This window comes from Thalassophryne amazonica, unplaced genomic scaffold (assembly GCF_902500255.1).
Source record: "Thalassophryne amazonica unplaced genomic scaffold, fThaAma1.1, whole genome shotgun sequence".
In the NCBI taxonomy this organism is placed as follows: Eukaryota; Metazoa; Chordata; class Actinopteri; order Batrachoidiformes; family Batrachoididae; genus Thalassophryne; species Thalassophryne amazonica.
Window position 1 is genome coordinate 126460 of NW_022986241.1, and position 25630 is coordinate 152089.

The 25630-nt window shown below is 41.5% G+C and overlaps 2 protein-coding genes and 1 long non-coding RNA gene across 5 annotated transcripts in view; 2 read left to right on the plus strand and 1 right to left on the minus strand.

Moving 5' to 3' along the window:
• LOC117505751 overlaps window positions 1–25630 on the minus strand; it is a 362202-nt gene that overhangs the window by 89254 nt on the left and 247318 nt on the right. The window lies entirely within an intron of this gene.
• Window positions 1539–21739, plus strand: LOC117505741. Of its 2 annotated transcripts, none has more exons than XM_034165293.1 (9): window positions 1539–1570; window positions 18845–18961; window positions 19077–19167; window positions 19393–19795; window positions 19880–20054; window positions 20250–20473; window positions 20681–20752; window positions 21073–21236; window positions 21398–21739. In XM_034165293.1, the coding sequence occupies exons 2-9, from the start codon at window positions 18846–18848 to the stop codon at window positions 21701–21703; spliced, it is 1551 nt and encodes a 516-aa protein (XP_034021184.1). In that variant the 5' UTR covers window positions 1539–1570; window position 18845; the 3' UTR covers window positions 21704–21739. The 2 variants fall into 2 exon arrangements, with proteins under 2 accessions (XP_034021184.1, XP_034021183.1); XM_034165292.1 differs by lacking the exon at window positions 1539–1570 and adding an exon at window positions 12269–12540.
• LOC117505742 (cilia- and flagella-associated protein 251-like) lies at window positions 21723–23765 on the plus strand. 2 transcript variants are annotated; one of them, XR_004559238.1, is made up of 5 exons: window positions 21723–22204; window positions 22429–22545; window positions 22875–22910; window positions 23028–23258; window positions 23561–23765. XR_004559238.1 is itself a non-coding variant. In XM_034165295.1 (4 exons), the coding sequence occupies exons 1-4, from the start codon at window positions 21752–21754 to the stop codon at window positions 23100–23102; spliced, it is 681 nt and encodes a 226-aa protein (XP_034021186.1). In that variant the 5' UTR covers window positions 21723–21751; the 3' UTR covers window positions 23103–23270. The 2 variants fall into 2 exon arrangements, 1 of the variants encoding a protein (XP_034021186.1); XM_034165295.1 differs by lacking the exon at window positions 23561–23765 and having other exon boundaries at window positions 23028–23270.

The window sequence follows — 25630 nt, forward strand, 5'->3', positions numbered from 1 at the left end:
AAGATGAAAATCCTTCAAACTAATTACAGTCGGCAGAAAATATGTTTTAAAAATAATCTTGAAGTCACATTTTAGGCAGGCAGCCTGTTCCACAAGATACGACCACGGCAAAAAAAAAAAAAAAAAGGCTCTGAAGCCTGTTGACTTCTTTTTAACCCTTGAGACACAGAGCAAGTCTGCATCCAAGGACCACAGGGCACGAGGGGTCACATAAGGCTGAACAAGTTCAGCAAGACAGTTGAGTTCATGACTGTTTAGAGCCTCAAATGTCGAACAAAATCTTGAAATCTAGTCCTCGAGTCGGTGAAGGGAAGCCAGAATGTCTGTGATCAAACCTGGTTTTTATCAAAACTCAAGCAACAGTAATTGGGTGATTCTTTAACTACAGGCACTGTTGGCCTTGTAAATGTAATTTCCACCACACCATTGCCTTACAATATAAAGCGCCTTGGGGCAACTGTTTGTTGTGATTTGGCGCTATATACATGTGCTCTGATGTGACTGTTTATCTCCATAGAAACTACCCACGCAACCTTTCATACAAACTTTTTAAAGGGACATTATTGTTGTGGTGGAAATTACGGCAATAGTGTGGGACAACTACATTTCGTTTAAAAAAAATCACAACAGTTGTATGACATTGAATACCCCAATTATGTTTTGATTATTTTACTGATATTTTATTCAGAGATATTTTAAAACATTAGAAAAAACGTTTGTTTACTATTCATTTTTATCATTTAAGATCATAAGTCTGGGTGTGGGACAAGCACAAAACAGCAATATTTGCATAAAATGATGCTGAAAAAAGGTGAAAAAGGCATCATAGACTACTAGGACAAATTTCTTAAAACACTTTCATTGTAAAGATAACTATCAAAGTGTGAAATTTCCCCTTTTTTCTTTTTTTCATAAAATATGATCAGGGGACATAAGTGCCCGTAGTCTAAGTATCACCCAATTATGTACCATCTGTAGACATCCTACACTATTTTATACCAATGCAGAAAATAAAACACTGCAATAGTCAATTGTGGAAGACAAGGACGTGAACTATAATTTCTGAAATTTAAAACAAATGCTGATGTACATTTCTACTTAATCATTTCCATCAGTGCAATAACTTACTGTCATCAGGTCAAACTCACCACTGATACTTTATTTTAACGAGTGTTGTTCTGACATTTATTGTTAAACTAATTGTATTGTTTCTTTACAGACATGCAGCCGTTGTTGGTGATTAAAGAAGAAACTCTCCCTGAACACCAGGAATGGAATCTGAGTGTTGACCAGGAGGACATTAAAGAAGAAGAGAAGCTGTGGATAAGTCAGCAGGGAGAGCAGCTTCAGCAGCTGGAGGAGGCAGATCTCACCAAGTTTGGTTTCACTTTCGTCCCTGTGAAGAGTGAAAATGATGATGAAAAACCAGAGTCATCACAGCTTCATCAAAGCCGAAGTGATGAGAGCACAGAGGCTGAGCCTGTAGCCAGCAGCTCATCTGTACACAGAACACTGACAGCAGAAGCTGATGGAGAGGACGATGGAGGATCACAACCAGCCAGCAACTCAGGTCCAAACAGTCATTTACAACCAGATAACAGTGGCAGGAGTTCAGACAGTTCTGGAAGTGAGACTGATGACAGTGATGACTGGAAACAGACCAGAGAACTTCAGTCAGGTTTTAACTGTCGGAAGAATACCAATATTGTTCGTTCAGGGAACACTGATGAAAAACAATTTAATGGCTCTAAATATGGAAAAGCATCTGGTCACATGAACAACTCAGAGCAACAAAAGGAGAGGCAAGCAAGAAGAAAACCATTTAGCTGTTCTGATCAGAGTAAAAGACAGAAACAGAAGGGCACTCTGAACAGACACATGATAATTCATACAGGACAAAAACAAACCATCCACTGCCCCCTGAAAAAACGAACCATTCACTGCCTCCCGAAAAAACTAGCAATTCACTGCCCCCCAAAAAAAAGAGCAACTCACTGCTCCCCGAAAAAATGAACAGTTCACCAGCTCATCTACAAAACAATATACAGGTGCACACAGACCCAGAACAGCGGGAACTAGAAGAGGAATTGGCAAATAAGATTGAAGAAACAAGAAAAATGGACATGAAAGAGCGCCCAAAGCTGACTAAACTAAAGGAGAATAAAAAATTCAAAAATATCCTGCAAAAAGTTAACATAGGACTGACCAAACTGGTCCCAAGAGGAGCCACATTGACATAGTTAAACTCTGTAAATTATGGAGCGGCATGGTACATACAAAGTAAATTAGCCCCACAAGATTTGGAGAGAAACGGAACCACAAATAAGAAAAAGAATACCATGCCACGATGGAAAAAGAAATTACAACAAAAAAAATCAGTCACCTAAGAGCAGAGATCTCCCAAATTGCCACATTTTCAGGAAACAAGAACCACAAAAAGAATCTTCTTAAAGTAAATTGCATTAAAAGAAAATACAATGTTGAAGACAAACAGCTAGGTGGAAGGCTGGCTGAACATCAAGCCTTAGTAAAAGCTTTCGCAGCACAAATTAGGAACAAAGACAAGAAAATACAAGCAAAACAGATAAACTATTTGCAAAAAATCCCAGACTAGTGTACAGAAAGCTGGCAAACAACACAATAGAAGTACAACAGCCACCTGAGAGAGAGGAAATTGAAAAATTTTGAAGACCCAAAACAACACCAAGAGGCTGAGTGGATTGAAAAAATAAAACAGAAAAACAAAGACAAACAACAAATGCCAGCAATTGTAATCACTGAAGAGGAGATCAGAAAGAAAATGAGTGAATACAGTAACTTCAAGGCACCTGGCATCTACAAAATCCCAAATTTTTGGCTGAAAAGACTGACAGCATTACACCAACATTATGCTGTGGCTTTCACAAAAATATTGAACGGAGAAGAGGACACACCAGACTGGCTAACGACAGGGAACACAAGCCTAATTCCAAAGACCAAGGAAATACAGCTTCCCAACAAGTACAGACCCATCTGCTGCCTAACAACAACATACAAATGGCTGACAGGAATCATCAATCAATCAATCAATCAACTTTTTTTCTTGTATAGCGCCAAATCACAACAAACAGTTGCCCCAAGGCGCTCCACATTGCAAGGCAAGGCCATACAATAATTATGAAACACAGTCTACGTCTAAAGCAACATAACCAAGGGATGGTCCAGGGTCACCCGATCCAGCCCTAACTATAAGCCTTAGCGAAAAGGAAAGTTTTAAGCCTAATCTTAAAAGTAGAGAGGGTATCTGTCTCCCTGATCTGAATTGGGAGCTGGTTCCACAGGAGAGGAGCCTGAAAGCTGAAGGCTCTGCCTCCCATTCTACTCTTACAAACCCTAGGAACTACAAGTAAGCCCGCAGTCTGAGAGCGAAGCGCTCTAATGGGGTAATATGGTACTATGAGGTCCCTAAGATAAGATGGGACCTGATTATTCAAAACCTTATAAGTAAGAAGAAGAATTTTAAATTCTATTCTAGCATTAACAGGAAGCCAATGAAGGGAGGCCAACACGGGTGAGATATGCTCTCTCCTGCTAGTCCCCGTCAGTACTCTAGCTGCAGCATTCTGAACCAACTGAAGGCTTTTTAGGGAACTTTTAGGACAACCTGATAATAATGAATTACAATAGTCCAGCCTAGAGGAAACAAATGCATGAATTAGTTTTTCAGCATCACTCTGAGACAAGACCTTTCTGATTTTAGAGATATTGCGTAAATGCAAAAAGGCAGTCCTACATATTTGTTTAATATGCGCTTTGAATGACATATCCTGATCAAAAATAACTCCAAGATTTCTCACAGTATTACTAGAGATCAGGGAAATGCCATCCAGAGTAACGATCTGGTTAGACACCATGCTTCTAAGATTTGTGGGGCCAAGTACAATAACTTCAGTTTTATCTGAGTTTAAAAGCAGGAAATTAGAGGTCATCCATGTCTTTATGTCTGTAAGACAATCCTGCAGTTTAGCTAATTGGTGCGTATCCTCTGGCTTCATGGATAGATAAAGCTGGGTATCATCTGCGTAACAATGAAAATTTAAGCAATACCGTCTAATAATACTGCCCAAGGGAAGCATGTATAAAGTGAATAAACTTGGTCCTAGCACAGAACCTTGTGGAACTCCATAATTAACTTTAGTCTGTGAAGAAGATTCCCCATTTACATGAACAAACTGTAATCTATTAGACAAATATGATTCAAACCACCGCAGCGCAATGCCTTTAATACCTATGACATGCTCTAATCTCTGTAATAAAATTTTATGGTCAACAGTATCAAAAGCAGCACTGAGGTCCAACAGAACAAGCACAGAGATAAGTCCACTGTCCGAAGCCATAAGAAGATCATTTGTAACCTTCACTAATGCTGTTTCTGTACTATGATGAATTCTAAAACCTGACTGAAACTCTTCAAATAGACCATTCCTCTGCAGGTGATCAGTTAGCTGTTTTACAACTACCCTCTCAAGAATCTTTGAGAGAAAAGGAAGGTTGGAGATTGGCCTATAATTAGCTAAGATAGCTGGGTCAAGTGATGGCTTTTTAAGTAATGGTTTAATTACTGCCACCTTAAAGGCCTGTGGTACATAACCAACTAACAAAGATAGATTGATCATATTTAAGATTGAAGCATTAAATAATGGTAGGACTTCCTTGAGCAGCCTGGCAGGAATGGGGTCTAATAAGCATGTTGATGGTTTGGATGAAGTAACTAATGAAAATAACTCAGACAGAACAATCGGAGAGAAAGAGTCTAACCAAATACCTGCATCACTGAAAGCAGCCAAAGATAACGATACATCTTTGGGATGGTTATGAGTAATTTTTTCTCTAATAGTCAAATTTTGTTAGCAAAGAAAGTCATGAAGTCATTACTAGTTAAAGTTAATGGAATACTCAGCTCAATAGAGCTCTGACTCTTTGTCAGCCTGGCTACAGTGCTGAAAAGAAACCTGGGGTTGTTCTTATTTTCTTCAATTAGTGATGAGTAGAAAGATGTCCTAGCTTCACGAAGGGCTTTCTTATAGAGCAACAAACTCTTTTTCCAGGCTAAGTGAAGATCTTCTAAATTAGTGAGACGCCATTTCCTCTCCAACTTACGGGTTATCTGCTTTAAGCTACGAGTTTGTGAGTTATACCACGGAGTCAGACACTTCTGATTTAAAGCTCTCTTTTTCAGAGGAGCTACAGCATCCAAAGTTGTCTTCAATGAGGATGTAAAACTATTGACAAGATACTCTAACTCCCTTACAGAGTTTAGGTAGCTACTCTGCTCTGTGTTGGTATATGACATTAGAGAACATAAAGAAGGAATCATATCCTTAAACCTAGTTACAGCGCTTTCTGAAAGACTTCTAGTGTAATGAAACTTATTCCCCACTGCAGGGTAGTCCATCAGGGTAAATGTAAATGTTATTAAGAAATGATCAGACAGAAGGGAGTTTTCAGGGAATACTGTTAAGTCTTCTATTTCCATACCATAAGTCAGAACAAGATCTAAAATATGATTAAAGTGGTGGGTGGACTCATTTACTTTTTGAGCAAAGCCGATAGAGTCTAATAATAGATTAAATGAAGTGTTGAGGCTGTCATTCTCAGCATCTGTGTGGATGTTAAAATCGCCCACTATAATTATCTTATCTGAGCTAAGCACTAAGTCAGACAAAAGGTCTGAAAATTCACAGAGAAACTCACAGTAACGACCAGGTGGACGATAGATAATAACAAATAAAACTGGTTTTTGGGACTTCCAATTTGGATGGACAAGACTAAGAGTCAAGCTTTCAAATGAATTAAAGCTCTGTCTAGGTTTTTGATTAATTAATAAGCTGGAATGGAAGATTGCTGCTAATCCTCCGCCACGGCCCGTGCTACGAGCATTCTGACAGTTAGTGTGACTCGGGGGTGTTGACTCATTTAAACTAACATATTCATCCTGCTGTAACCAGGTTTCTGTTAGGCAGAATAAATCAATACGTTGATCAATTATTATATCATTTACCAACAGGGACTTAGAAGAAAGAGACCTAATGTTTAATAGACCACATTTAACTGTTTTAGTCTGTGGTGCAATTGAAGGTGCTATATTATTTTTTCTTTTTGAATTTTTATGCTTAAATAGATTTTTGCTGGTTATTGGTGGTCTGGGAGCAGGCACCGTCTCTACGGGGATGGGGTAATGAGGGGATGGCAGGGGGAGAGAAGCTGCAGAGAGGTGTATAAGACCACAGCTCTGCCTCCTGGTCCCAACGCTAGACAGTCACAGTTTGGAGGATCCCAAAAAATTGGCCAGATTTCTAGAAATGAGAGCTGCTCCCTCTAAAGTGGGATGGATGCCGTCTCTCCTAACAAGACCAGGTTTTCCCCAGAAGCTTTGCCAATTATCAATGAAGCCCACCTCATTTTTTGGACACCACTCAGACAGCCAGCAATTCAAGGAGAACATGCGGCTAAACATGTCACTCCCGGTCTGATTGGGGAGGGGCCCAGAGAAAACAACAGAGTCCGACATTGTTTTTGCAAAGTTACACACCGATTCAATGTTAATTTTAGTGACCTCCGATTGGCGTAACCGAGTGTCATTACTGCCGACGTGAATTACAATCTTACCAAATTTACGCTTAGCCTTAGCCAGCAATTTCAAATGTCCTTCGATGTCGCCTGCTCTGGCCCCCGGAAGACAATTGACAATGGTTGCTGGTGTCGCTAACTTCACATTTCTCAAAACAGAGTCGCCAATAACCAGAGTTTGATCCTCGGCGAGTGTATCGTCGAGTGGGGAAAAACGGTTAGAGATGTGAACGGGTTGACGGTGTACACGGGGCTTCTGTTTAGGGCTACGCTTCCTCCTCACAGTCACCCAGTCAGCCTGCCTTCCCGACTGCACGGGGTCTGCCAGGGGGGAACTAACGGCGGCTAAGCTACCTTGGTCCGCACCGACTACAGGGGCCTGGCTAGCTGTAGAATTTTCCACGGTGCGGAGCCGAGCCTCCAATTCGCCCAGCCTGGCCTCCAAAGCTACGAATAAGCTGCACTTATTACATGTACCGTTACTGCTAAAAGAGGCCGAGGAATAACTAAACATTTCACACCCAGAGCAGAAAAGTACGGGAGAGACAGGAGAAGCCGCCATGCTAAAACGGCTAAGAGCTAGTAGCTACGCTAAGCTAGCGGATTCCCAAACAGGGAATCCGACACTAGACAGGCTGTGGAGCAGCACAGGTAACGCACGACAACAGTGCTAAAATAAAATAAAAATCCACTAGACAGGCTGTGGAGCAGCACAGGTAACGCACAACAGTGCTAAAAAATAAAATAAAAATAAAAATCCACTGGACAGGCTGTGGAGCAGCACAGGCAACGCACGACAACAGCGCTAAATAAAAATCCACTGGACAGGCTGTGGAGCAGCACAGGTAACGCACAACAGTGCTAAAAAATAAAATAAAAATAAAAATCCACTGGACAGGCTGTGGAGCAGCACAGGTAACGCACGACAACAGTGCTAAAACAAAATAAAAATCCACTAGACAGGCTGTGGAGCAGCACAGGTAACGCACGACAACAGTGGTAAAAAATAAATAAAAATCCACTGGACAGGCTGTGGAGCAGCACAGGTAACGCACGACAACAGTGCTAAAAAAAAAAAAATAAAAAAAATAAAAAAAAAATAAAATAAAATAATAAAATAAAAATCCACTGGACAGGCTGTGGAGCAGCACAGGTAACACACGACAACAGTGGTAAAAAATAAAATAAAAATCCACTGGACAGGCTGTGGAGCAGCACAGGTAACACACGACAACAGTGGTAAAAAATAAAATAAAAATCCACTGGACAGGCTGTGGAGCAGCACAGGTAACACACGACAACAGTGCTAAAAAATAAAATAAAAATCCACTGGACAGGCTGTGGAGCAGCACAGGTAACACACGACAACAGTGGTAAAAAATAAAATAAAAATCCACTGGACAGGCTGTGGAGCAGCACAGGTAACACACGACAACAGTGCTAAAAAATAAAATAAAAATCCACTGGACAGGCTGTGGAGCAGCACAGGTAACGCACGACAACAGTGCTAAAACAAAATAAAAATCCACTAGACAGGCTGTGGAGCAGCACAGGTAACGCACGACAACAGCGCTAAATAAAAATCCACTGGACAGGCTGTGGAGCAGCACAGGTAACGCACGACAACAGTGGTAAAAAATAAAATAAAAATCCACTGGACAGGCTGTGGAGCAGCACAGGTAACGCACGACAACAGTGCTAAAAAATAAAATAAAAATCCACTGGACAGGCTGTGGAGCAGCACAGGTAACGCACGACAACAGTGCTAAAAAAAATAAAAAAAAAAATAAAATAAAATAATAAAATAAAATAATAAAATAAAAATCCACTGGACAGGCTGTGGAGCAGCACAGGTAACACACGACAACAGTGGTAAAAAATAAAATAAAAATCCACTGGACAGGCTGTGGAGCAGCACAGGTAACACACGACAACAGTGCTAAAAAATAAAATAAAAATCCACTGGACAGGCTGTGGAGCAGCACAGGTAACGCACGACAACAGTGCTAAAACAAAATAAAAATCCACTAGACAGGCTGTGGAGCAGCACAGGTAACGCACGACAACAGCGCTAAATAAAAATCCACTGGACAGGCTGTGGAGCAGCACAGGTAACGCACGACAACAGTGGTAAAAAATAAAATAAAAATCCACTGGACAGGCTGTGGAGCAGCACAGGTAACGCACGACAACAGTGCTAAAAAAAAAAAAAATAAAAAAAAAAATAAATAAATAAAATAAAATAATAAAATAAAAATCCACTGGACAGGCTGTGGAGCAGCACAGGTAACACACGACAACAGTGGTAAAAAATAAAATAAAAATCCACTGGACAGGCTGTGGAGCAGCACAGGTAACGCACGACAACAGTGCTAAAAAAAAAATAAAATAAAATAAAATAATAAAATAGCTGAATAGCTGAATCATAGCTGATGCCATTTATGAACATCGTGACACTGGTGGCTACCTGGAAAATGAACAGAGAGGTTGTTCCAGAAGAAGATTAGGAGCTAAAGACCAGTTACTGACAGACAACGTTATCCTGGAAAAAAAAATAAAATCTTGTGAACCATCTGTGTTCATGGACGATTTGAAACTCTATGCCAACACAAAAAAGGGACTCAGTCAGCTCGTAAAAACTGTCCATAAGTTCTCAAAAGACATTGGCATGGAATTTGGACTGGATAAATGCTTAAAATGCACAATGACAAAAGGTAAAAAGACAAAAAACGAAAACATACAATTGGATGAAGGGAGCTACATTGAAGATCTGGCCGTAGACTCCACATACAAATACTTGGGAATCGAACAACATAATACAATTGAGCACAAGAAAATGAGAACAAAAACAACAAAAGAATACCTAAACCGCTTAAAAAAGATCTGCAAAACACAGTTGACACCAAAGAACAAGATCACAGCCATAAACCAGTTTGCAATACCAGTGGTGACCTATGGGTTTGGCATAGTGAACTGGCCACAGCGTGAGCTTAATAAGTTGGACACAAAAACCAGGAAAATGCTCACCCTCCACAAAGTCACATACAGAAATCAGTGCATGGACAGAATATATCTCCCTCGCAGAGAAGGCAGTATGGGTCTCACTGAAATCAACCAGGCCTACAGAGCATCGATAATAAGTATTGGACAGTACTTAAAGAGCTCTGAAGAAGAAATCGTAAAAAAGGTCGCACAACACCACGAGGCCTTAACCGAACAGACCTCAATCACTAAACTGGCAAAAAACTTTGGCGGAGAACTTCTACAAGAGAGAAAAAGCAACAGTCTCATGCCTGCAACAAAACTTGCAAGACAGACCAGAGACCAATACAGCAAAAGAGAAGGAAAACATCGAGGAAAAACTCAAAAAGGAATACATCGACAAAGTTGGATCAATGCAGTGGCTAAAAATGGAAAACTTGGTTTTGATGGAGAAAGAATTATGATTGGAGCACAAGATCAGGGACTTCAAAAAAAATGGCAGGGATCTCACAGAATGATAAATGCCGATTCTGTCATACAGCTGTTGAGAGTGTAAACCATCAAACTTCAGCATGCCAGATCTGGTTAAGATAACTATAGAGCCTAGGGTGCAACTTTAGACCCCAGGTTTGGGGCCCATTGCATTCTACTAAAAATACATCAAAGATAAATGAAAAACCAAAGGCAAATTAGAAATAAAGATAAGAAAATAAAGGCCAAACAGATAAACAAGCACTTTGCAAACAATCCTGGACTGGTCTATAGAAATATGGCGGGGGATACAGTAGAAGTGCAGCAGCCACCTGAGAGGGAGGAAGTTGAGAGATTCTGGAGACCACTGTTTGAAGACCCTAAACAGCACCAAGAGGCTGAGTGGATTGAAATAATAAAACGGAAAAACAAAGACAAACAGCAAATGCCAGCAATGATCATAACTGAAGAATTGGTAAGAAATAAAATTCATGAATATAGTAACTTTAAGGCACGTGGCATTGATAAAGTCCCAAATTTTTGGTTAAAAAGACTGACAGCATTGCACCACCACTATGCCGCGGCTTTCACAAAAATATTGAACGGAATAGAGGATACACCAGACTGGCTATTGACTGCGAACACAACCCTGCTCCCAAAGACCAAGGAAACACAGCTTCCCAACAAGTACAGACCCATCTGCTGCTTAACAACAACTTACAAATGGCAAAAAGGATTTGTCTGTTCTGAATGTGGTCAAAGATTTGGACATAAGAGCCACCTGAACACACACATGATAATACCTGAAAAATGACCTAAGAACAACATGGTCATTGAAAGACATCGATATCATCCCAGTTGTGGTGGGAGCAACAGGCCTGATGAAGAACCTGAAGAAATACCTTGAGGCAATCCCCGGTCACCCAAGTGCACATGAGGTGCAGTTGTCTGCGATTAAGGGAACGATCACCATCTTGAAGAGAGCCCTCGGATACAATGCCAGATCTGGTTAGGATAACTATAGAGCCTAGGGTGCAACTTTAGACCCCAGGTTTGGGGCCCATTGCATTCTACTAAAAAGACATCAAAGATAAATGAAAAACCAAAAGACAAAAAACATTTAACTGTGTGTGTGGTCAAATGTTTGGACTAAAGGGCAACCTGAAAACACGCATGATAATTCATACAGGGTGGGTTGGAATTCCTACTGGACACGAGCCTCGAGTGTCCTCGGTCCCACTGTGAAGGAGTTTGCCAGGAGAGATCTTGGTATGAGGATGTTTCAAAAGAAACAAACCCCAGCTAAAACCTCCACAAAGCACCTAGGCACCAGGGCGTATGAAGAAAATAGTGCAACTTCTCCCAGTGCTGCGGGGAGACATCTCCTCTGTAGCAGCACTCAGCTGGGTCATCCACCAGATCAGCGGTGTCATCCACCAGATAGTTCTGATCCTGGACCCCAGCAACAACACCATCAAAGGGCTAAAAGAATCAAGTGAAACTGCATCATTGTAAATTGGTCCATTGGGGAGAAGAAAAAGATCTCTCACTACTTCGCTTACTCAAGCATGAGAAGTGGGGCAGGAGATCAAAGGCAGTATTTGAGGAGAGGAAAGGTCACCATCTTGAAGAGAGCCCTCAGATACAAAGTCAGTAATGTTAAGGGTGCAGCTTTAGACCCCGTGTCAGGGGCCCACTGCACTCTAGTAGAAGGAAATTCAAGGCAAATGAGAAAAAAAAAAGACAAAAGAGTGAAAATGATGATGAAAAACCAGAGTCATCACAGCTTCATCAAAGCCGAAGTGATGAGAGCACAGAGGCTGAGCCTGTAGCCAGCAGCTCATCTGTACATAGAACACTGACAGCAGAAGCTGATGGAGAGGACGATGGAGGACCACAACCAGCCAGCAACTCAGGTCCAAACAGTCATTTACAACCAGATACCAGTGGCAGGAGTTCAGACAGTTCTGGAACTGAGACTGATGACAGTGATGACTGGAAACAGACCAGAGAACTTCAGTCAGGTTTTAACTGTTGAAAAAAATGCCAATATTGTTCATTCAGGCAACACATGGAAAACAGGTTAAAGGCTCTAAATATCGAAAAACATCTGGTCACAAGAACAGCTCAGAGCAACAAAAGGAGCAGCAAACAAGAAGAAAACCATTTAGCTGTTCTGATCGACAACAAATACTGGAACAGAACACTCGTCTGGATAATCCACCAGATCAGCATAGTTCTGATCCTGGACTCCAGCAACAACATCAATGGACCAGAAGAAACGGACGAAATTACGCCACAGTAAATTGGACCATTGATGGAAAAAAAAAAAATCTTTCACTGCTTCACTTACTCAAGGCATGAGAAGTGGGGCAGAAAGAAAAAGGCAGTATTTGAAGAACGCATAAAAGAAGCGGATTTACCACCACGAAAGAAGCCTCCACAACCGCAAAACTGGAATCGATTGCCTCACAAATCGTAAGAAACCTGACAGCAGAAGAAATAAAAAAATAAAGGAAGAAGCCCAAAAGGAAGCGATAAAAGATTATCAGTTGATGGATAAAGGGAAGCAACTCCAGTTTAAAACAAGTCAGTGGAAGAGGGAGGAAGAGTGGATACTGTTATGGGAAAAGGAATATGCCAAAATGAAATACCCCAAAAACCAGACAAAAAGATCTAAAGAATGGCAAAAAATATTCCACCACCACTGCCCAAATAAGAAAGACATCACATGTAAGAATCTCAACACCCAAAAATCCAACTTCATCAAACAAAAACATGTCTTGGATGATGAAGTAAAAACGATGCAACAGGAGGTTGAGCAAATGATCAGAGACGACATCTGCCCTCTGACACAACCCATTGCACCACCAAAAAATGATTGCCCTCAAAAAAAAAGTACATCGCCGAAAAAACGAACCACTCACTGCCCCCCCAAAAAAACGAACAACTCACTGCCCCCCGCAAAAACGATCCATTCACCAGCTCATCTACAAAACAATATACAGGTGCACACAGACCCAGAACAGCAGGAACTAGAAGAGGAATTGGCAAATAAGATTGAAGAATCAAGAAAAATGGACATGAAAGAGCGCCCAAAGCTGACTAAACTAAAAGAGAATACAAAATTCAAAAATATCCTGCAAAAAGTTAACATAGGACTGACCAAACTGGTCCCAAAAGGAGCCACATTGACAGAGTTAAACTCTGTAAATTATGGAGCGGCATGGTACATACAAAGTAAACTAGCCCCACAAGATTTTGGAGAGAAACAGTACCACAAATAAGAAAAAGAATATCATGCCACGATGGAAAAAGAAATTGCAACAAAAAATCAGCCGCCTAAGAGCAGAGATCTCCCAAATGGCCACATTTTTGGGAAACAAACCACAAAAAGAATCTTCTTAAAAAAGTAAATCACATTAAAAGAATATACAATGTTGAAGACAAACTGCTAGGTGGAAGGCTGGCTGAACATCAAGCCTTAGTAAAAGCTTTCGCAGCACAAATTAGGAACAAAGACAAGAAAATACAAGCAAAACAGATCAACTATTTGCAAAAAATCCCAGACTAGTGTACAGAAAGCTGGCAAAGGACACAATAGAAGTACAACAGCCACCTGAGAGAGAGGCAGTGGTTACAAAAGTACACACATTTGTTACTTAAGTAGAAGTATAGATACTGCAGTTTCAAAACACTCTGGTAAAAGTTGAAGTATCAACTTGACCTCTTTACTCAAGTAAAAGTGAAAAAGTATGTGCTCCAAAACCTACTTAAAGTATAAAAGTATAAAGTAACCTTTAAAAAAAAAAAAAAGGTAGATGCCACTATATGAATTGAAAGCCTAATTTAAAAACTGATTCGTTCTACATGTGGCCCAAGACCCAAAACCCAAAATTACCATCCAACACCACCTGCACGAAAATGTTTCAATTCTAGAAGCTCTGAAATGCAATCTGGGACTATTCCAGACAATAAACTGCAGTGAGTGCAGCATCCATTTAGTAAAGGAAAAAAACAAACAAAACACAGCATATTCCTTATTCATATTCATTCCAGTAGTATTCTGCTCTTACTACAACCCCTGGCAAAAATTATGGAATCACCGGCCTCGGAGGATGTTCATTCAGTTGTTTAATTTTGTAGAAAAAAAGCAGATCATAGACATGACACAAAACTAAAGTCATTTCAAATGGCAACTTTCTGGCTTTAAGAAACACTATAAGAAATCAGAAAAAAAAAATTGGCAGTCAGTAACGGTTACTTTTTTAGACCAAGCAGAAGGAAAAAAATATGGAATCACTCAATTCTGAGGAAAACATTATGGAATCATGAAAAAGAACGCTCCAACACATCACTAGTATTTTGTTGCACCACCTCTGGCTTTTATAACAGCTTGCATTCTCTGAGGCATGGACTTAATGAGTGACAAACAGTACTCTTCATCAATCTGGCTCCAACTTTCTCTGATTGATGTTGCCAGATCAGCTTGTCATGGACCATTTTCTTCAACTTCCACCAAAGATTTTCAATTGGATTAAGATTCGGACTATTTGCAGGCCATGACATTGACCCTATGTGTCTTTTTGCAAGGAATGTTTTCACAGTTTTTGCTCTATGGCAAGATGCATTATCATCTTGAAAAATGACTTCATCATCCCCAAGCATCCTTTCAATTGATGGGATAAGAAAAGTGTCCAAAATATCAACGTAAACTTGTGCATTTATTGATGATGTAATGACAGCCATCTCCCCAGTGCCTTTACCTGACATGCAGCCCCATATCATCAATGACTGTGGAAATTTACATGTTCTCTTCAGGCAGTCATCTTTATAAATCTCATTGGAACGGCACTAAACAAAAGTTCCAGCATCATCACCTTGCCCAATGTAGAGTCGAGATTCATCACTGAATATGACTTTCATCCAGTCATCCACAGTCCACGATTGCTTTTCCTTAACCCATTGTAACCTTGTTTTTTTCTGTTTAGGTGTTAATGATGGCTTTCGTTTAGTTTTTCTGTATGTAAATCCCATTTCCTTTAGGCAGTTTCTTACAGTTCGGGCACAGATGTTGACTCCAGTTTCCTCCCATTTGTTCCTCATTTGTTTTGTTGTGCATTTTCGATTTTTGAGACATATTGCTTTAAGTTTTCTGTCTTGACGCTTTGATGTCTTCCTTGGTCTACCAGTATGTTTGCCTTTAACAACCTTCCCATGTTTGTATTTGGTCCAGAGTTTAGACACAGCTGACTGTGAACAACCAACATCTTTTGCAACATTGTGTGATGATTTACCCTCTTTTAAGAGTTTGATAATCCTCTCCTTTGTTTCAATTGACATCTCTCGTGTTGGAGCCATGATTCATGTCAGTCCACTTGGTGCAACAGCTCTCCAAGGTGTGATCACTCCTTTTTAGATGCAGACTAACGAGCAGATCTGATTTGATGCAGGTGTTAGTTTTGGCGATGAAAATTTACAGGGTGATTCCATAATTTATTCCACAGAATTGAGTGAGTCCATATTTTTTTTCCCTCTGCTTGGTCTAAAAATTAAGCGAAAGAAAGAATAAATGAAGCAATAGGTCAAAGCATTGCTTCAATCTGTGAACCACTGCTTCGATTGGTTCACGGTTATACAAAAAGACTTTTGGCCTCACTCCCATGTTCTGGAATTTGAAGTTGGCGTCACTTCGTCGCGAGCGCTCGTGACGGGTGACACCTATTTTATTTCCTATGTAACTCGGCGGCCGGAAACTGTTTCTTGAAATCAAGTCCTAAAACTTAGCTTAGCATAAGGCTAACTTTTTCTCCACCAGGTGGCGCAGTGCAACAGTGTTAGTACACGCCCCCCGGACCCTAGGCCACGCCCCCCAGACTCCATTTCTGGCTTTCAGACTACTTTGTTGGAAGTCGGTCCGAACTCAATTCTGATTGGCTGGGCCACGGCCCCTGGACTTGATTTCTGCCACTCAGACTACTTTTAGGAACTTGGTTTAAACTCAATTCTGATTGGCTGGGACACGCCCCTGACCCTAGGCCACACCCCCAGACTCCATTACTGGCTTTCAGACTACTATTGTGGAACTTGGTCCAAACTCAATTCTGATTGGCTGGGACACGCCCCCCGAGCCTAACAAAATTATTTTTTTCACATTCAGAGCCTATTTGGGATGCTGATCAAAGAAATGTTGGGTTAGGACATGAGACTTGATTTCAGGCATGACCACCATTGCTAAGACATTGCTGGTTGGAATTTTTGGTTAGGAGTATAACCCTATCGTTTCACGAAGTTAACATGGTCCAAGTATAAGAATCCTGGTGTCATTTGAAAGGTCTCAAGACAAATCCGTGGATAGTTGTCTGATGTCTGTACGACCTTCCTGTCTGGAGTGGCAGCCCAAAATGCTCATGGCAAAAAGGCCTTATGAAAATAGTGTAAAGTATTCACCCAAAATCAGGAAAAGGTGATTTTGCCTTGGAATCACACCTACCCCCACTACATGGAGGGCGCTGAGCATGCCTGAATTGGAACTGAGTCTCTAGCACCTTCCTGTCCTGAGATATCAGAAAAGGTCAAGAGGTCACACAATTATGTAAAAATATTCCTGAAAAATTACCTGAAAGTCCTTGTGGCTCCATACTTTTTCTACCCCCCCCCCCCCCCCCCCCCCCCTAAATCGAGGTCGCTGAATGTGCCTGAAGCATCCGCGAAGCCGTACAACGTTTAGTTGTGGAGGTATGGTCAGTCTAGCTTTTTGCCCTAGAATTGAATGGGAATAGTGTGGAATCAGGCCTGAGGGGCACCCTTTAGGGTCAGAAACATATGTTGATGTGTTTGCATGCACTATCAGGGTGCCTTAATGGGTTTTTGAAAGAAAATTTTTTTTTCAGTGTCAAAATCAACCTCTATGAAATGGTCAAAGGCCTAACACCATTGGCGGACATTTTGTGTGTAAAATCTTCCAAAAAAAAAGTTGTTGTTTTTCACTTTCAGAGCCTATTTGAGATGCTGATAAAGAATATGTCAACAGAATTGTTTTTTTCCTCTCCTATGTGAGTGAAACAACCACAGAAATGTTGGGTTAGGACATGAGACTTGATTTCTGGCATGACCACCATTGCTAAGACATTGTCGGTTGGAATGTTTGGTTAGGAGTTGGTTTTTTTTTTTAAGTTGGTTTTGGGGCTGTTAGACTCCTGACTTACGCTGCAGTCCTGTTGGTGGCGGTAGTGCTCCATTGAAGCTGGTTGCCAACCGCCTTTAAACAAGAAGAAGAATCACCACGTGTGATTGCATCAGCCAAGGTTGAACCTTCCTGCTCATGCGTGAGTACTTTAAAAGCCTGTCGGTTGCGTCATTCACCTTTGAACATGCTTTGAGTGAGGAGGATCGAACACCACTGAAACAACCACATCATTTCCTACGTGAAGGCTTTGTTGATTCGGGTCATCGTCTGACCGTCATAGAAAAGGTAGGAGACATGGACATCAGCATATTTTCAGCGTTACAGTTTTTTTTTTTTTTTTTCTTTCATGGAAAGAAAAGCGGAGGGATGCGCCACGGAGCCATTCATTGCGTGGCACAAAACCACGTCCGTGTTGGTCTCACAGGACGGTTTTTAGGTGGCTTTCAGATGGCTTACGTTTTTTTTCAGTCATGTGAGTATTGGAGAAATTGTGCATGAGCTGGACATGCCCCAACATGTCCTGTGAGGGTTCATCACGACGTTGCTTTGCGCCATGCGGCTCTGCCGCGACGCACGGAATTCCACCTCTCCTCTTTCCATTTCCATGACAAAAACTCGTGTAATGCCGCTACAAATTCACGGGGGTCGCCAGGCGACGGATGCACGTCCTTCGTCCGTCCGGTGTGTCGCTCTGCTTCGGTGGACTTTTGCTGCGAAAATTCTCCCCGGTGCGTTATCACATAGGAGGAGCTTCCGCTCTCCGGCTCCACACACACTTTTTTTTTCACTCTCAGGGCTTATATGGGATGCTGAAAAGGAATATCTCATCATAAATTGCTTTTCTCACTTTTTAAGAATGATGGTTAGGAGTGGTTCGAGAAATCGAGTCTAGAGGCCATATTTCAAGTCCAATCAATCAATTCAATCAATTTTATTTATATAGCGCCAAATCACAACAAACAGTTGCCCCAAGGCGCTTTATATTGTAAGGCAAGGCCATACAATAATTACGTAAAAACCCCAACGGTCAAAACGACCCCCTGTGAGCAAGCACTTGGCGACAGTGGGAAGGAAAAACTCCCTTTTAACAGGAAGAAACCTCCAACAGAACCAGGCTCAGGGAGGGGCAGTCTTCTGCTGGGACTGGTTGGGGCTGAGGGAGAGAACCAGGAAAAAGACATGCTGTGGAGGGGAGCAGAGATCACAAGTCCAACCTCCTATCTTGTGTGTAATGCCTAAAAGAATGTGTGGGGGCGTGTCCTAGGGCCAGGGGGCGTGTCACCAACCAGTCAGAATGGAGTTTGGACAAGGTTTCTAGGTTTCTAGTTTTTTAGATTTCTGGAACATTCCAGAAATCAGGCCACATTTCCATTCCAGTCCTGAAATCAGGCCAGATTTTAAGTCCAAACTCCTATCTTGTGTGTAATGCCCAAAAGAATGTGTGGGCATTACAAAACGTATCGATTAAAAAATGAAAAGGTCAAAATATCTACTTTACTTTTCATATGTTTACATAAACGTTTTGTTGTTGTTCTTTTCATTGTTCTTTGTGTATGTTATCACATAGGTAACTACTTTGTATTTATATTTCAGAATGGAGTGCGAGCTGTGTAAAAACACGTATAACTTTCTACGGCAGCATCTTGTTAAGGGCCATGGCATCCGGAACAAGCAGGAGCTGAACCTATTAATGATCTCTGCGTCTGGCCGGTGAGGTTTTGTTTACAACATTGTATCAACTCAGTGTCTGATATACTAGCATTTGATGGTAGTTTATTTTGCTAAGTGAAGTTTTTAAAGTTATGTTTTCCTTTATTTATTTCAGCGGACACAAAGGCAAAATTGAATGCCCAATGTGCAAGTCATCATTTTCAAGGCTGGACAAGCACTTGCGCTTCCAGCACAAGGATTTGCCAGTGAGCGTTTTGCACAGATATTTGAACACACAAACAAATGTGATATTGAGACATTGAGTTTTGTGGGAAGATAATTGCATACACAAGATATATGAAATTATAAGACATTGAGCTTTGTAAAAATATACTTGTACACAAAAGAAATCTGACATGATGAGACAGCTGTTCTGTTTTTTTTTGTTTGTTTTTTTAAATCACTAAACACTTATTACCATTCTTTATTAGGAGGATCAAAGGAAGGATCTGTACCGGCTGTCAGTAAAAAAGAAGGTCCTGCAGGACCTCCATGAACTGCGGGCGTCACTGCCGGTTGTCACGATGGTAAGTACGCTAGATTTGACAGAGGAGGAGCTCAGCAAGGATGTCCCCCCTGACCCTGAACCACCTAAGCCCTCCTCCGGCGCCATTGATGGCCCCTCCTCCGGTGCCACTGCTGGCCCCTCCTCTGGGTATGCCCTGTCATGCCCTGGCTGCAGGGTGAGAGAGGAAGCAATCCGACGTCTCCGGATGAACAATACATATTTGAGGGCAAACCTGGTCAAGTTCCAAAGACAAACCCCCAGAAAAAAACATCAAAGAAAGAGAAAGACGGTTGACGAGGAGGATCAAGACACTGTGTCAGGATACGGTTGGTATATTATAACTAAGTCGCTTTGGATAAAAGTGTCAATGAAGTGTAATGTAATGTAAATTTCCTGCTGAATTTTTGTAGAGAAACTCCTGTCAAAATTCCATGCTCGTATTATCACACGGCGGGCCACCACCAAAGAGGCATCCAATGTCCAACAGAGGGTGCAGTCGGTGCGCCAGTTTCTATTGGCCTCTAGCAGGGGTTCTATTCCAAGGAGGGACCTCCTCCACCTGAGGGATCACAGCAGGATCACTGAGTAAGTACTGTTTTCTTCAAGGTGCAGTAAAGTGCATTTCATCGCCCTGTATTTATACTGAGTAATCACAATAAAGTTGAATCTATTCTAATAAAAAAAGTGTAATGTCAATGGAATGAATGTTGCTGATGATCACTTCTGTGGTCATTTGTGTCAAATCCCAAAAACGTTCCCTTTTTGGACTTTTTTTTTTAGAGCTGCTGATGCCTGGAAGGCACGTGGTCTGGCCCCCACCACTGTCAAGAAGAAACTTATTGATACGTCAGAGTTTTTTACATGGGTGGGGAGAGCGTGGCCTGAGGGGGTCCGCCTCTCAGAGAGAAACGTGGCAGGGATTAGGAATGCCCTGTCGAGGGAGTTGAAGAACATCGCAGGCAGCATTGTGACACACGTAGTGTCCGTAAGAAGGAAGAAATCTGGTAAGGTCATTACTGAGTCAGGGCCCAATCTGTAGACTGCAAACATAGATTAATTTCATATAATAGATATATTTCCCATATAATCCCATTTGTGTATGCACTGTATGGTGAAGCGTTGAAATCTCATTATACTTGTATAATGACGATAAAGGTTTTCTATTCTCTTCTACTCTATTTTATATATTGCATGTATTGTATGCATTCCAGACAAAGTCCTCCCCGTGCAGGTGCACCGGGCTTTTTTGAAAAAGGCCATTCACTTGCTGCCCAAATTTTTCAGTAAGTCTATTTAAGTAAGGAACTCTTCCCATTCTGTAGTGTCTGTGTGTGGACTGTAGAGTTAGGAGATTAGACTGTAAATAAGGAACGATGCATTCTGTAGACTTTGTGTGTGGACTCCGGAGGTAGTTAGGAGATTAGATTGTAAATAAGGAACGATGCATTCTGTAGACTCTGTGTGTGGACTTGGGAGTTAAGTCATTAGACTTGAAATGCTGAATGTCTATACATAAATTTACATATCCAAAATTATAAGGATGTTAATGACTGACAATTATTTAAGCATTTTTTTTTCTGTAATCTTTTATCTGTTTTCTTAGACACAGCTGTAAAAACTAAGAAAAGGTCCAAAATTCAACAATTTTTGGCCCTGCTTGCCGGGATGATCGTGGGGGAAACCGGCCACAGGATTACCGTATTGAAAAATATGATGGCCTCAGACGTGGAAGAAGCCAAAAAAAACGGGCGCTGCTACGTGATCTATGTGTGTTTTCATCTTCATTCATGTGTTTTGTAAAGCTCTTATATATACTGGAAAAACAATAGATTTCATATATTAGAACTTATGGGGCAGCCGTGGCCTAACGGCCACTTTGGATAAGTGTAATGTAATACGTCTGTTTTACTCATCGTGTCCTCATACAGGTAAAGGAGCACAAGACCCGCAGGACATTTGTGGATGCACGGGTGCCTGTGGACTCCACGACGTTTGGAATAATGAAGTCCTGGCTGGAGGCAAGGGAGAAACTACGTGGCTGGAGTTCGAAATACTTATTTTCCAGCAGCTCTGGGGGGAGGGCTCCCCTCCTCCTTGAAGATTTTAAGAGAATTTGGCTGGACCTTGGCTTTCCGGGGCCATCGCCAACGTTCAATGGCCTACGAAGTTCCATGGCCACTCATGTGAGTACAAGAACACGGTCATGGTATGTATGTATGTATGTATGTTTTTAGGCCCTCGAGTCTGCAGGTGAGAAAGAGGCCACTGAAATTGCACATCTAATGTGCCACGATTTGGCCACATCAAGAAAGTTTTATAAAGCTGACCCGCCCCCTGTGGCCACCGCTCGGGTGCGTGATGTAATGATGCGAGCCATCATCGGGCCCGGTGAAGAAGAGGAGGATGCGAATGTGGAAGAGGAGGAGGTGATGAGCCTGCATGACACCACTGAGGAAGAGGAGGAGGCGATGAGCCTGCATGACACCACTGAGGAAGAGGAGGAGGAAATGAGCCTGCACGACACCCCTGAGTCAGAGGAGGAAATCAGCCTGCACAACACCCCTGAGTCAGAGGAGGAGGCCAGTGAGGATGAGGAGGAACTGAGCTCTAGACGGAAGAGGAAGTCTAGTAAGAGTTTGCAAAGTGAGTCAGAGGTCAGTGAGGATCAGGAGGTGGAGAGAGGAGCAGAGAAGGTGGAGAGAAGGAAGAAGAAATTGCAGAGGGTCCTCTTCCCTGTAAGTCTGAGTTCCTATTTCAAACATACATTCAATGCTCCAAGAGGCGAAGTCAGCTTGATTGTCAATTCTTTACATGTGCTAGACATACAATGTATCAAAATTACTTTTCTTAGGGTTAGGGTTAGCCCTAACCCTAATCCATGCATAGACAAAGACAGGAGAAACATTAAAAACATTAAACTTTGTACATCACTGTGACATTTGTGTCTGACTTCCCCAAGGTTTCCCGAAGACACAGTAAGAGACGACGACGAGCGGATGACGATGGTGACGAGGGTCCCTCCTCAGCTGGGCCATCCAGCCACCATCCAGTGGGTTGTCGAGTGAAAAGGCTAAAGGTAGCTATTATTTCCTACACATATTCTCTAGGCTCCATGAGATCATAGATAGACGGACAGACAAGGAAATATCACTTTGTATTTCCTAAACCGACTGTTAAGGAGCAGGCTGTCTGTCCTCCTTTCACCTCTGACACCAAGACGTATGCGAATGTGGACAGGTAAGGAACTGGGCCCAATCTGATGACGTTGTATGTGGACTATACACTTGAAATAAGGAACTGAGTCAGTTCTGTGTACTTTATATGCCAGTACTTTAAAGAAATTGCTGTACATACTGCACATTTACAAATTTTAAAAATGACAGTATTATCCTTTTGTCAAAATAGGCTGGAGAACTCCCAGAAAATCTCCCAAAAAAAGAGGTAAGATATCTATCAAAGAATATAAATAAATGTTGTCAAAATTTAGACATCTTATTATTAGGCATTCATGTATAAGTTGCACATATACTTATGGTGTTTTTTACTCTTCCAAAACAGCCACTCCATCCAAATTGCCAAGCGCCAGATCCTCCGATCATTCCCTGGTCACCGCCCCTCAAGCATCCCCAGTAGAACCCCATGTCTCCTCAAGTGTTTTGTCCACTTCCCCCAATGTCACCCCACCTCAAGGGTTGCAGTTCGCAGAACATGACTCCCCCGTACCTCATGACTCCCCCGTACCGCATGTCTCCCCTCCCCCCAACGTCACCACCCAGTCCCAGAAATGATGTAAATATTTTTATTTATTAAATTTATTTATTTATTTATTTATTTTTAAATATTTTTATGTTAATATTTTAGTTGCAAGTACAAAGCTTGTAATGTTAAGTGTTTAATGTGTTCTTTGTTCTTCAAGTTATTGAAAGTGTTATTAAAGTTATTGAGTTGTAATAAAATGTAATTGGTGTTTATCAATTTAGGTTAGTGTTAACCCTAATCTGGCCAGATATCAATTCTGGACTGCAATATCAAGTCTGGACCCCTACGTTTTGTGCAATGCCCACAAAAACTTATTTTTTTTTCACTTTCAGAGCCTATTTGGGATGCTGATCAAGAATATGTAACCAGAAATGGTTTTTTCCTCTCCTATGTGAGTGAAACAACCAAAGAAATGTTGGGTTAGGACATGAGACTTGATTGCAGGCATGACCGCCATTGCTAAGACATTGCTGGTTGGAATTTTTGATTAGGAGTATAACCCTACTGTTTCTCAACGTTAACATGGTCAAGGCATAACAATCGTGTCATTTGAAAGGTCTCAGCAAGACAAATCTGTGGATAGTTGTCTGATGTCTGTACGACCTTCCTGTCTGGAGTTGCGGCCCAAAATGCACATGGCAAAAAGTGCTTATGAAAATACCACCCTTTAGGGTCAGAAACATATGTTGTATGATGTGTTGGCATGCACTATCAGGGTGCCTTAATGGGTTTTTGACATTTTTTTTTTTCAGTGTCAAAATCAACCTCTATGAAATGGTCAAAGGCCTAACACCATTGGGGGATATTTTGTGTGTAAAATTTTCCAAAAAAAAAGTGTTTTTTTTCACTTTCACAGCCTATTTGAGATGCTGATAAAGAATATGTCACGAGAAATGTTTTTTTTTTTCCTCTCCTATGTGAGTGAAACAACCAAAGAAATGTTGGGCTAACCCTTTTTGGTTAGGAGTATAACCATACCGTTTCACGACGTTAACACGGTCAAAGCATAACAATGTTGTGTCATTTGAAAGGTCTCATGGAGACGAATCCGTGGATAGTTGTCTGATGTCTGTACGACCTTCCTGTCCGGAGTAGCAGCCCAAAATGCACATGGCAAAAAGGCCTTATGAAAATAGTGTAAAGTATTCACCCAAAATCAGGAAAAGATGAATTTGTCTTGGAATCTCACCTACCCCCACTAAATGGAGGGCGCTGAGCATTCCAGAAATCAAGATTAGAGGGTCAGATTTCAAGTCCAAACTCCTATCTTGTGTGTAATGCCCAAACGCCTAGCCAATCATAGAGTTTGGACCAAGTTCCTAAAAAGTAGTCTGAGTGCCACAAATCCAGTCCGGGGGGCGTTGCGTAGGGTGTGGGGGGGGGTCATGTCGTAGCCAATCAGAATTGAGTTTGGACTAAGTTCCTAAAAAGTAGTCTGAGTTCCAGAAATCCAGTCCATGGGGCGTGGCCTAGGGTCAGGGGCGTGTCCCAGCCAATCAGAATTGAGTTTGGACTAAGTTCCTAAAAAGTAGTCTGAGTTCCAGAAATCCAGTCCATGGGGCGTGGCCTAGGGTCAGGGGCGTGTCCCAGCCAACCAGAATTGAGTTCGGACCAAGTTCCGAAGAAGTTGTCTGAGTGCCATAAATCAAGTACAGTGGGTGTTTGGACCAGGGTCTGAAAAAGTAGTCTGAAATCCAGTAATGGAGTCTTGAGGGGGGGGAGCGTGGCTTAGGGTCCAGGGGTGTGTCCAAGGCAGTTAGGGTTAGGGTTAGCATGAGGTTCCAAAAGAGTGGTCCAGGGTCCATTAATCATGTCTGTGGAACTAGTGGTAGGAGCCTGAACTGCAACGAAATGGCACTTTTCGTGTTTTTGCGTTCTAATGTAGACGGAAGGTCGTAAAATTTTTTTAACGGTATCAAAAAATACAGTACAGTCCTTAGCGCGATCTCAAAAAGCGACCTAAGCCGTAGGTAGCGTCCTTTAGTTGTAATCTGTGATTTTCTGACGACTTTCCAGAAATCAAGTCCTTAATTCCAAAAATCGAGTATTCCCTCCTTAGTTGTTCTAATTAAGGTTCAAAGCAAAGCCGCGCTGCAGAAAAGTTGATTACAGGCACACATGACGTGAAATATATATATATATATATATATATATATATATATACACGCAACAAAAATATAAACGCAACACTTTTGGTTTTGCTCCCATTTTGTATGAGATGAACTCAAAGATCTAAAACTTTTTCCACATACACAATATCACCATTTCCCTCTATTGTTCACAAACCAGTCTAAATCTGTGATAGTGAGCACTTCTCCTTTGCTGAGATAATCCATCCCACCTCACAGATGTGCCATATCAAGATGCTTATTAGACACCATGATTAGTGCACAGGTGTGTCT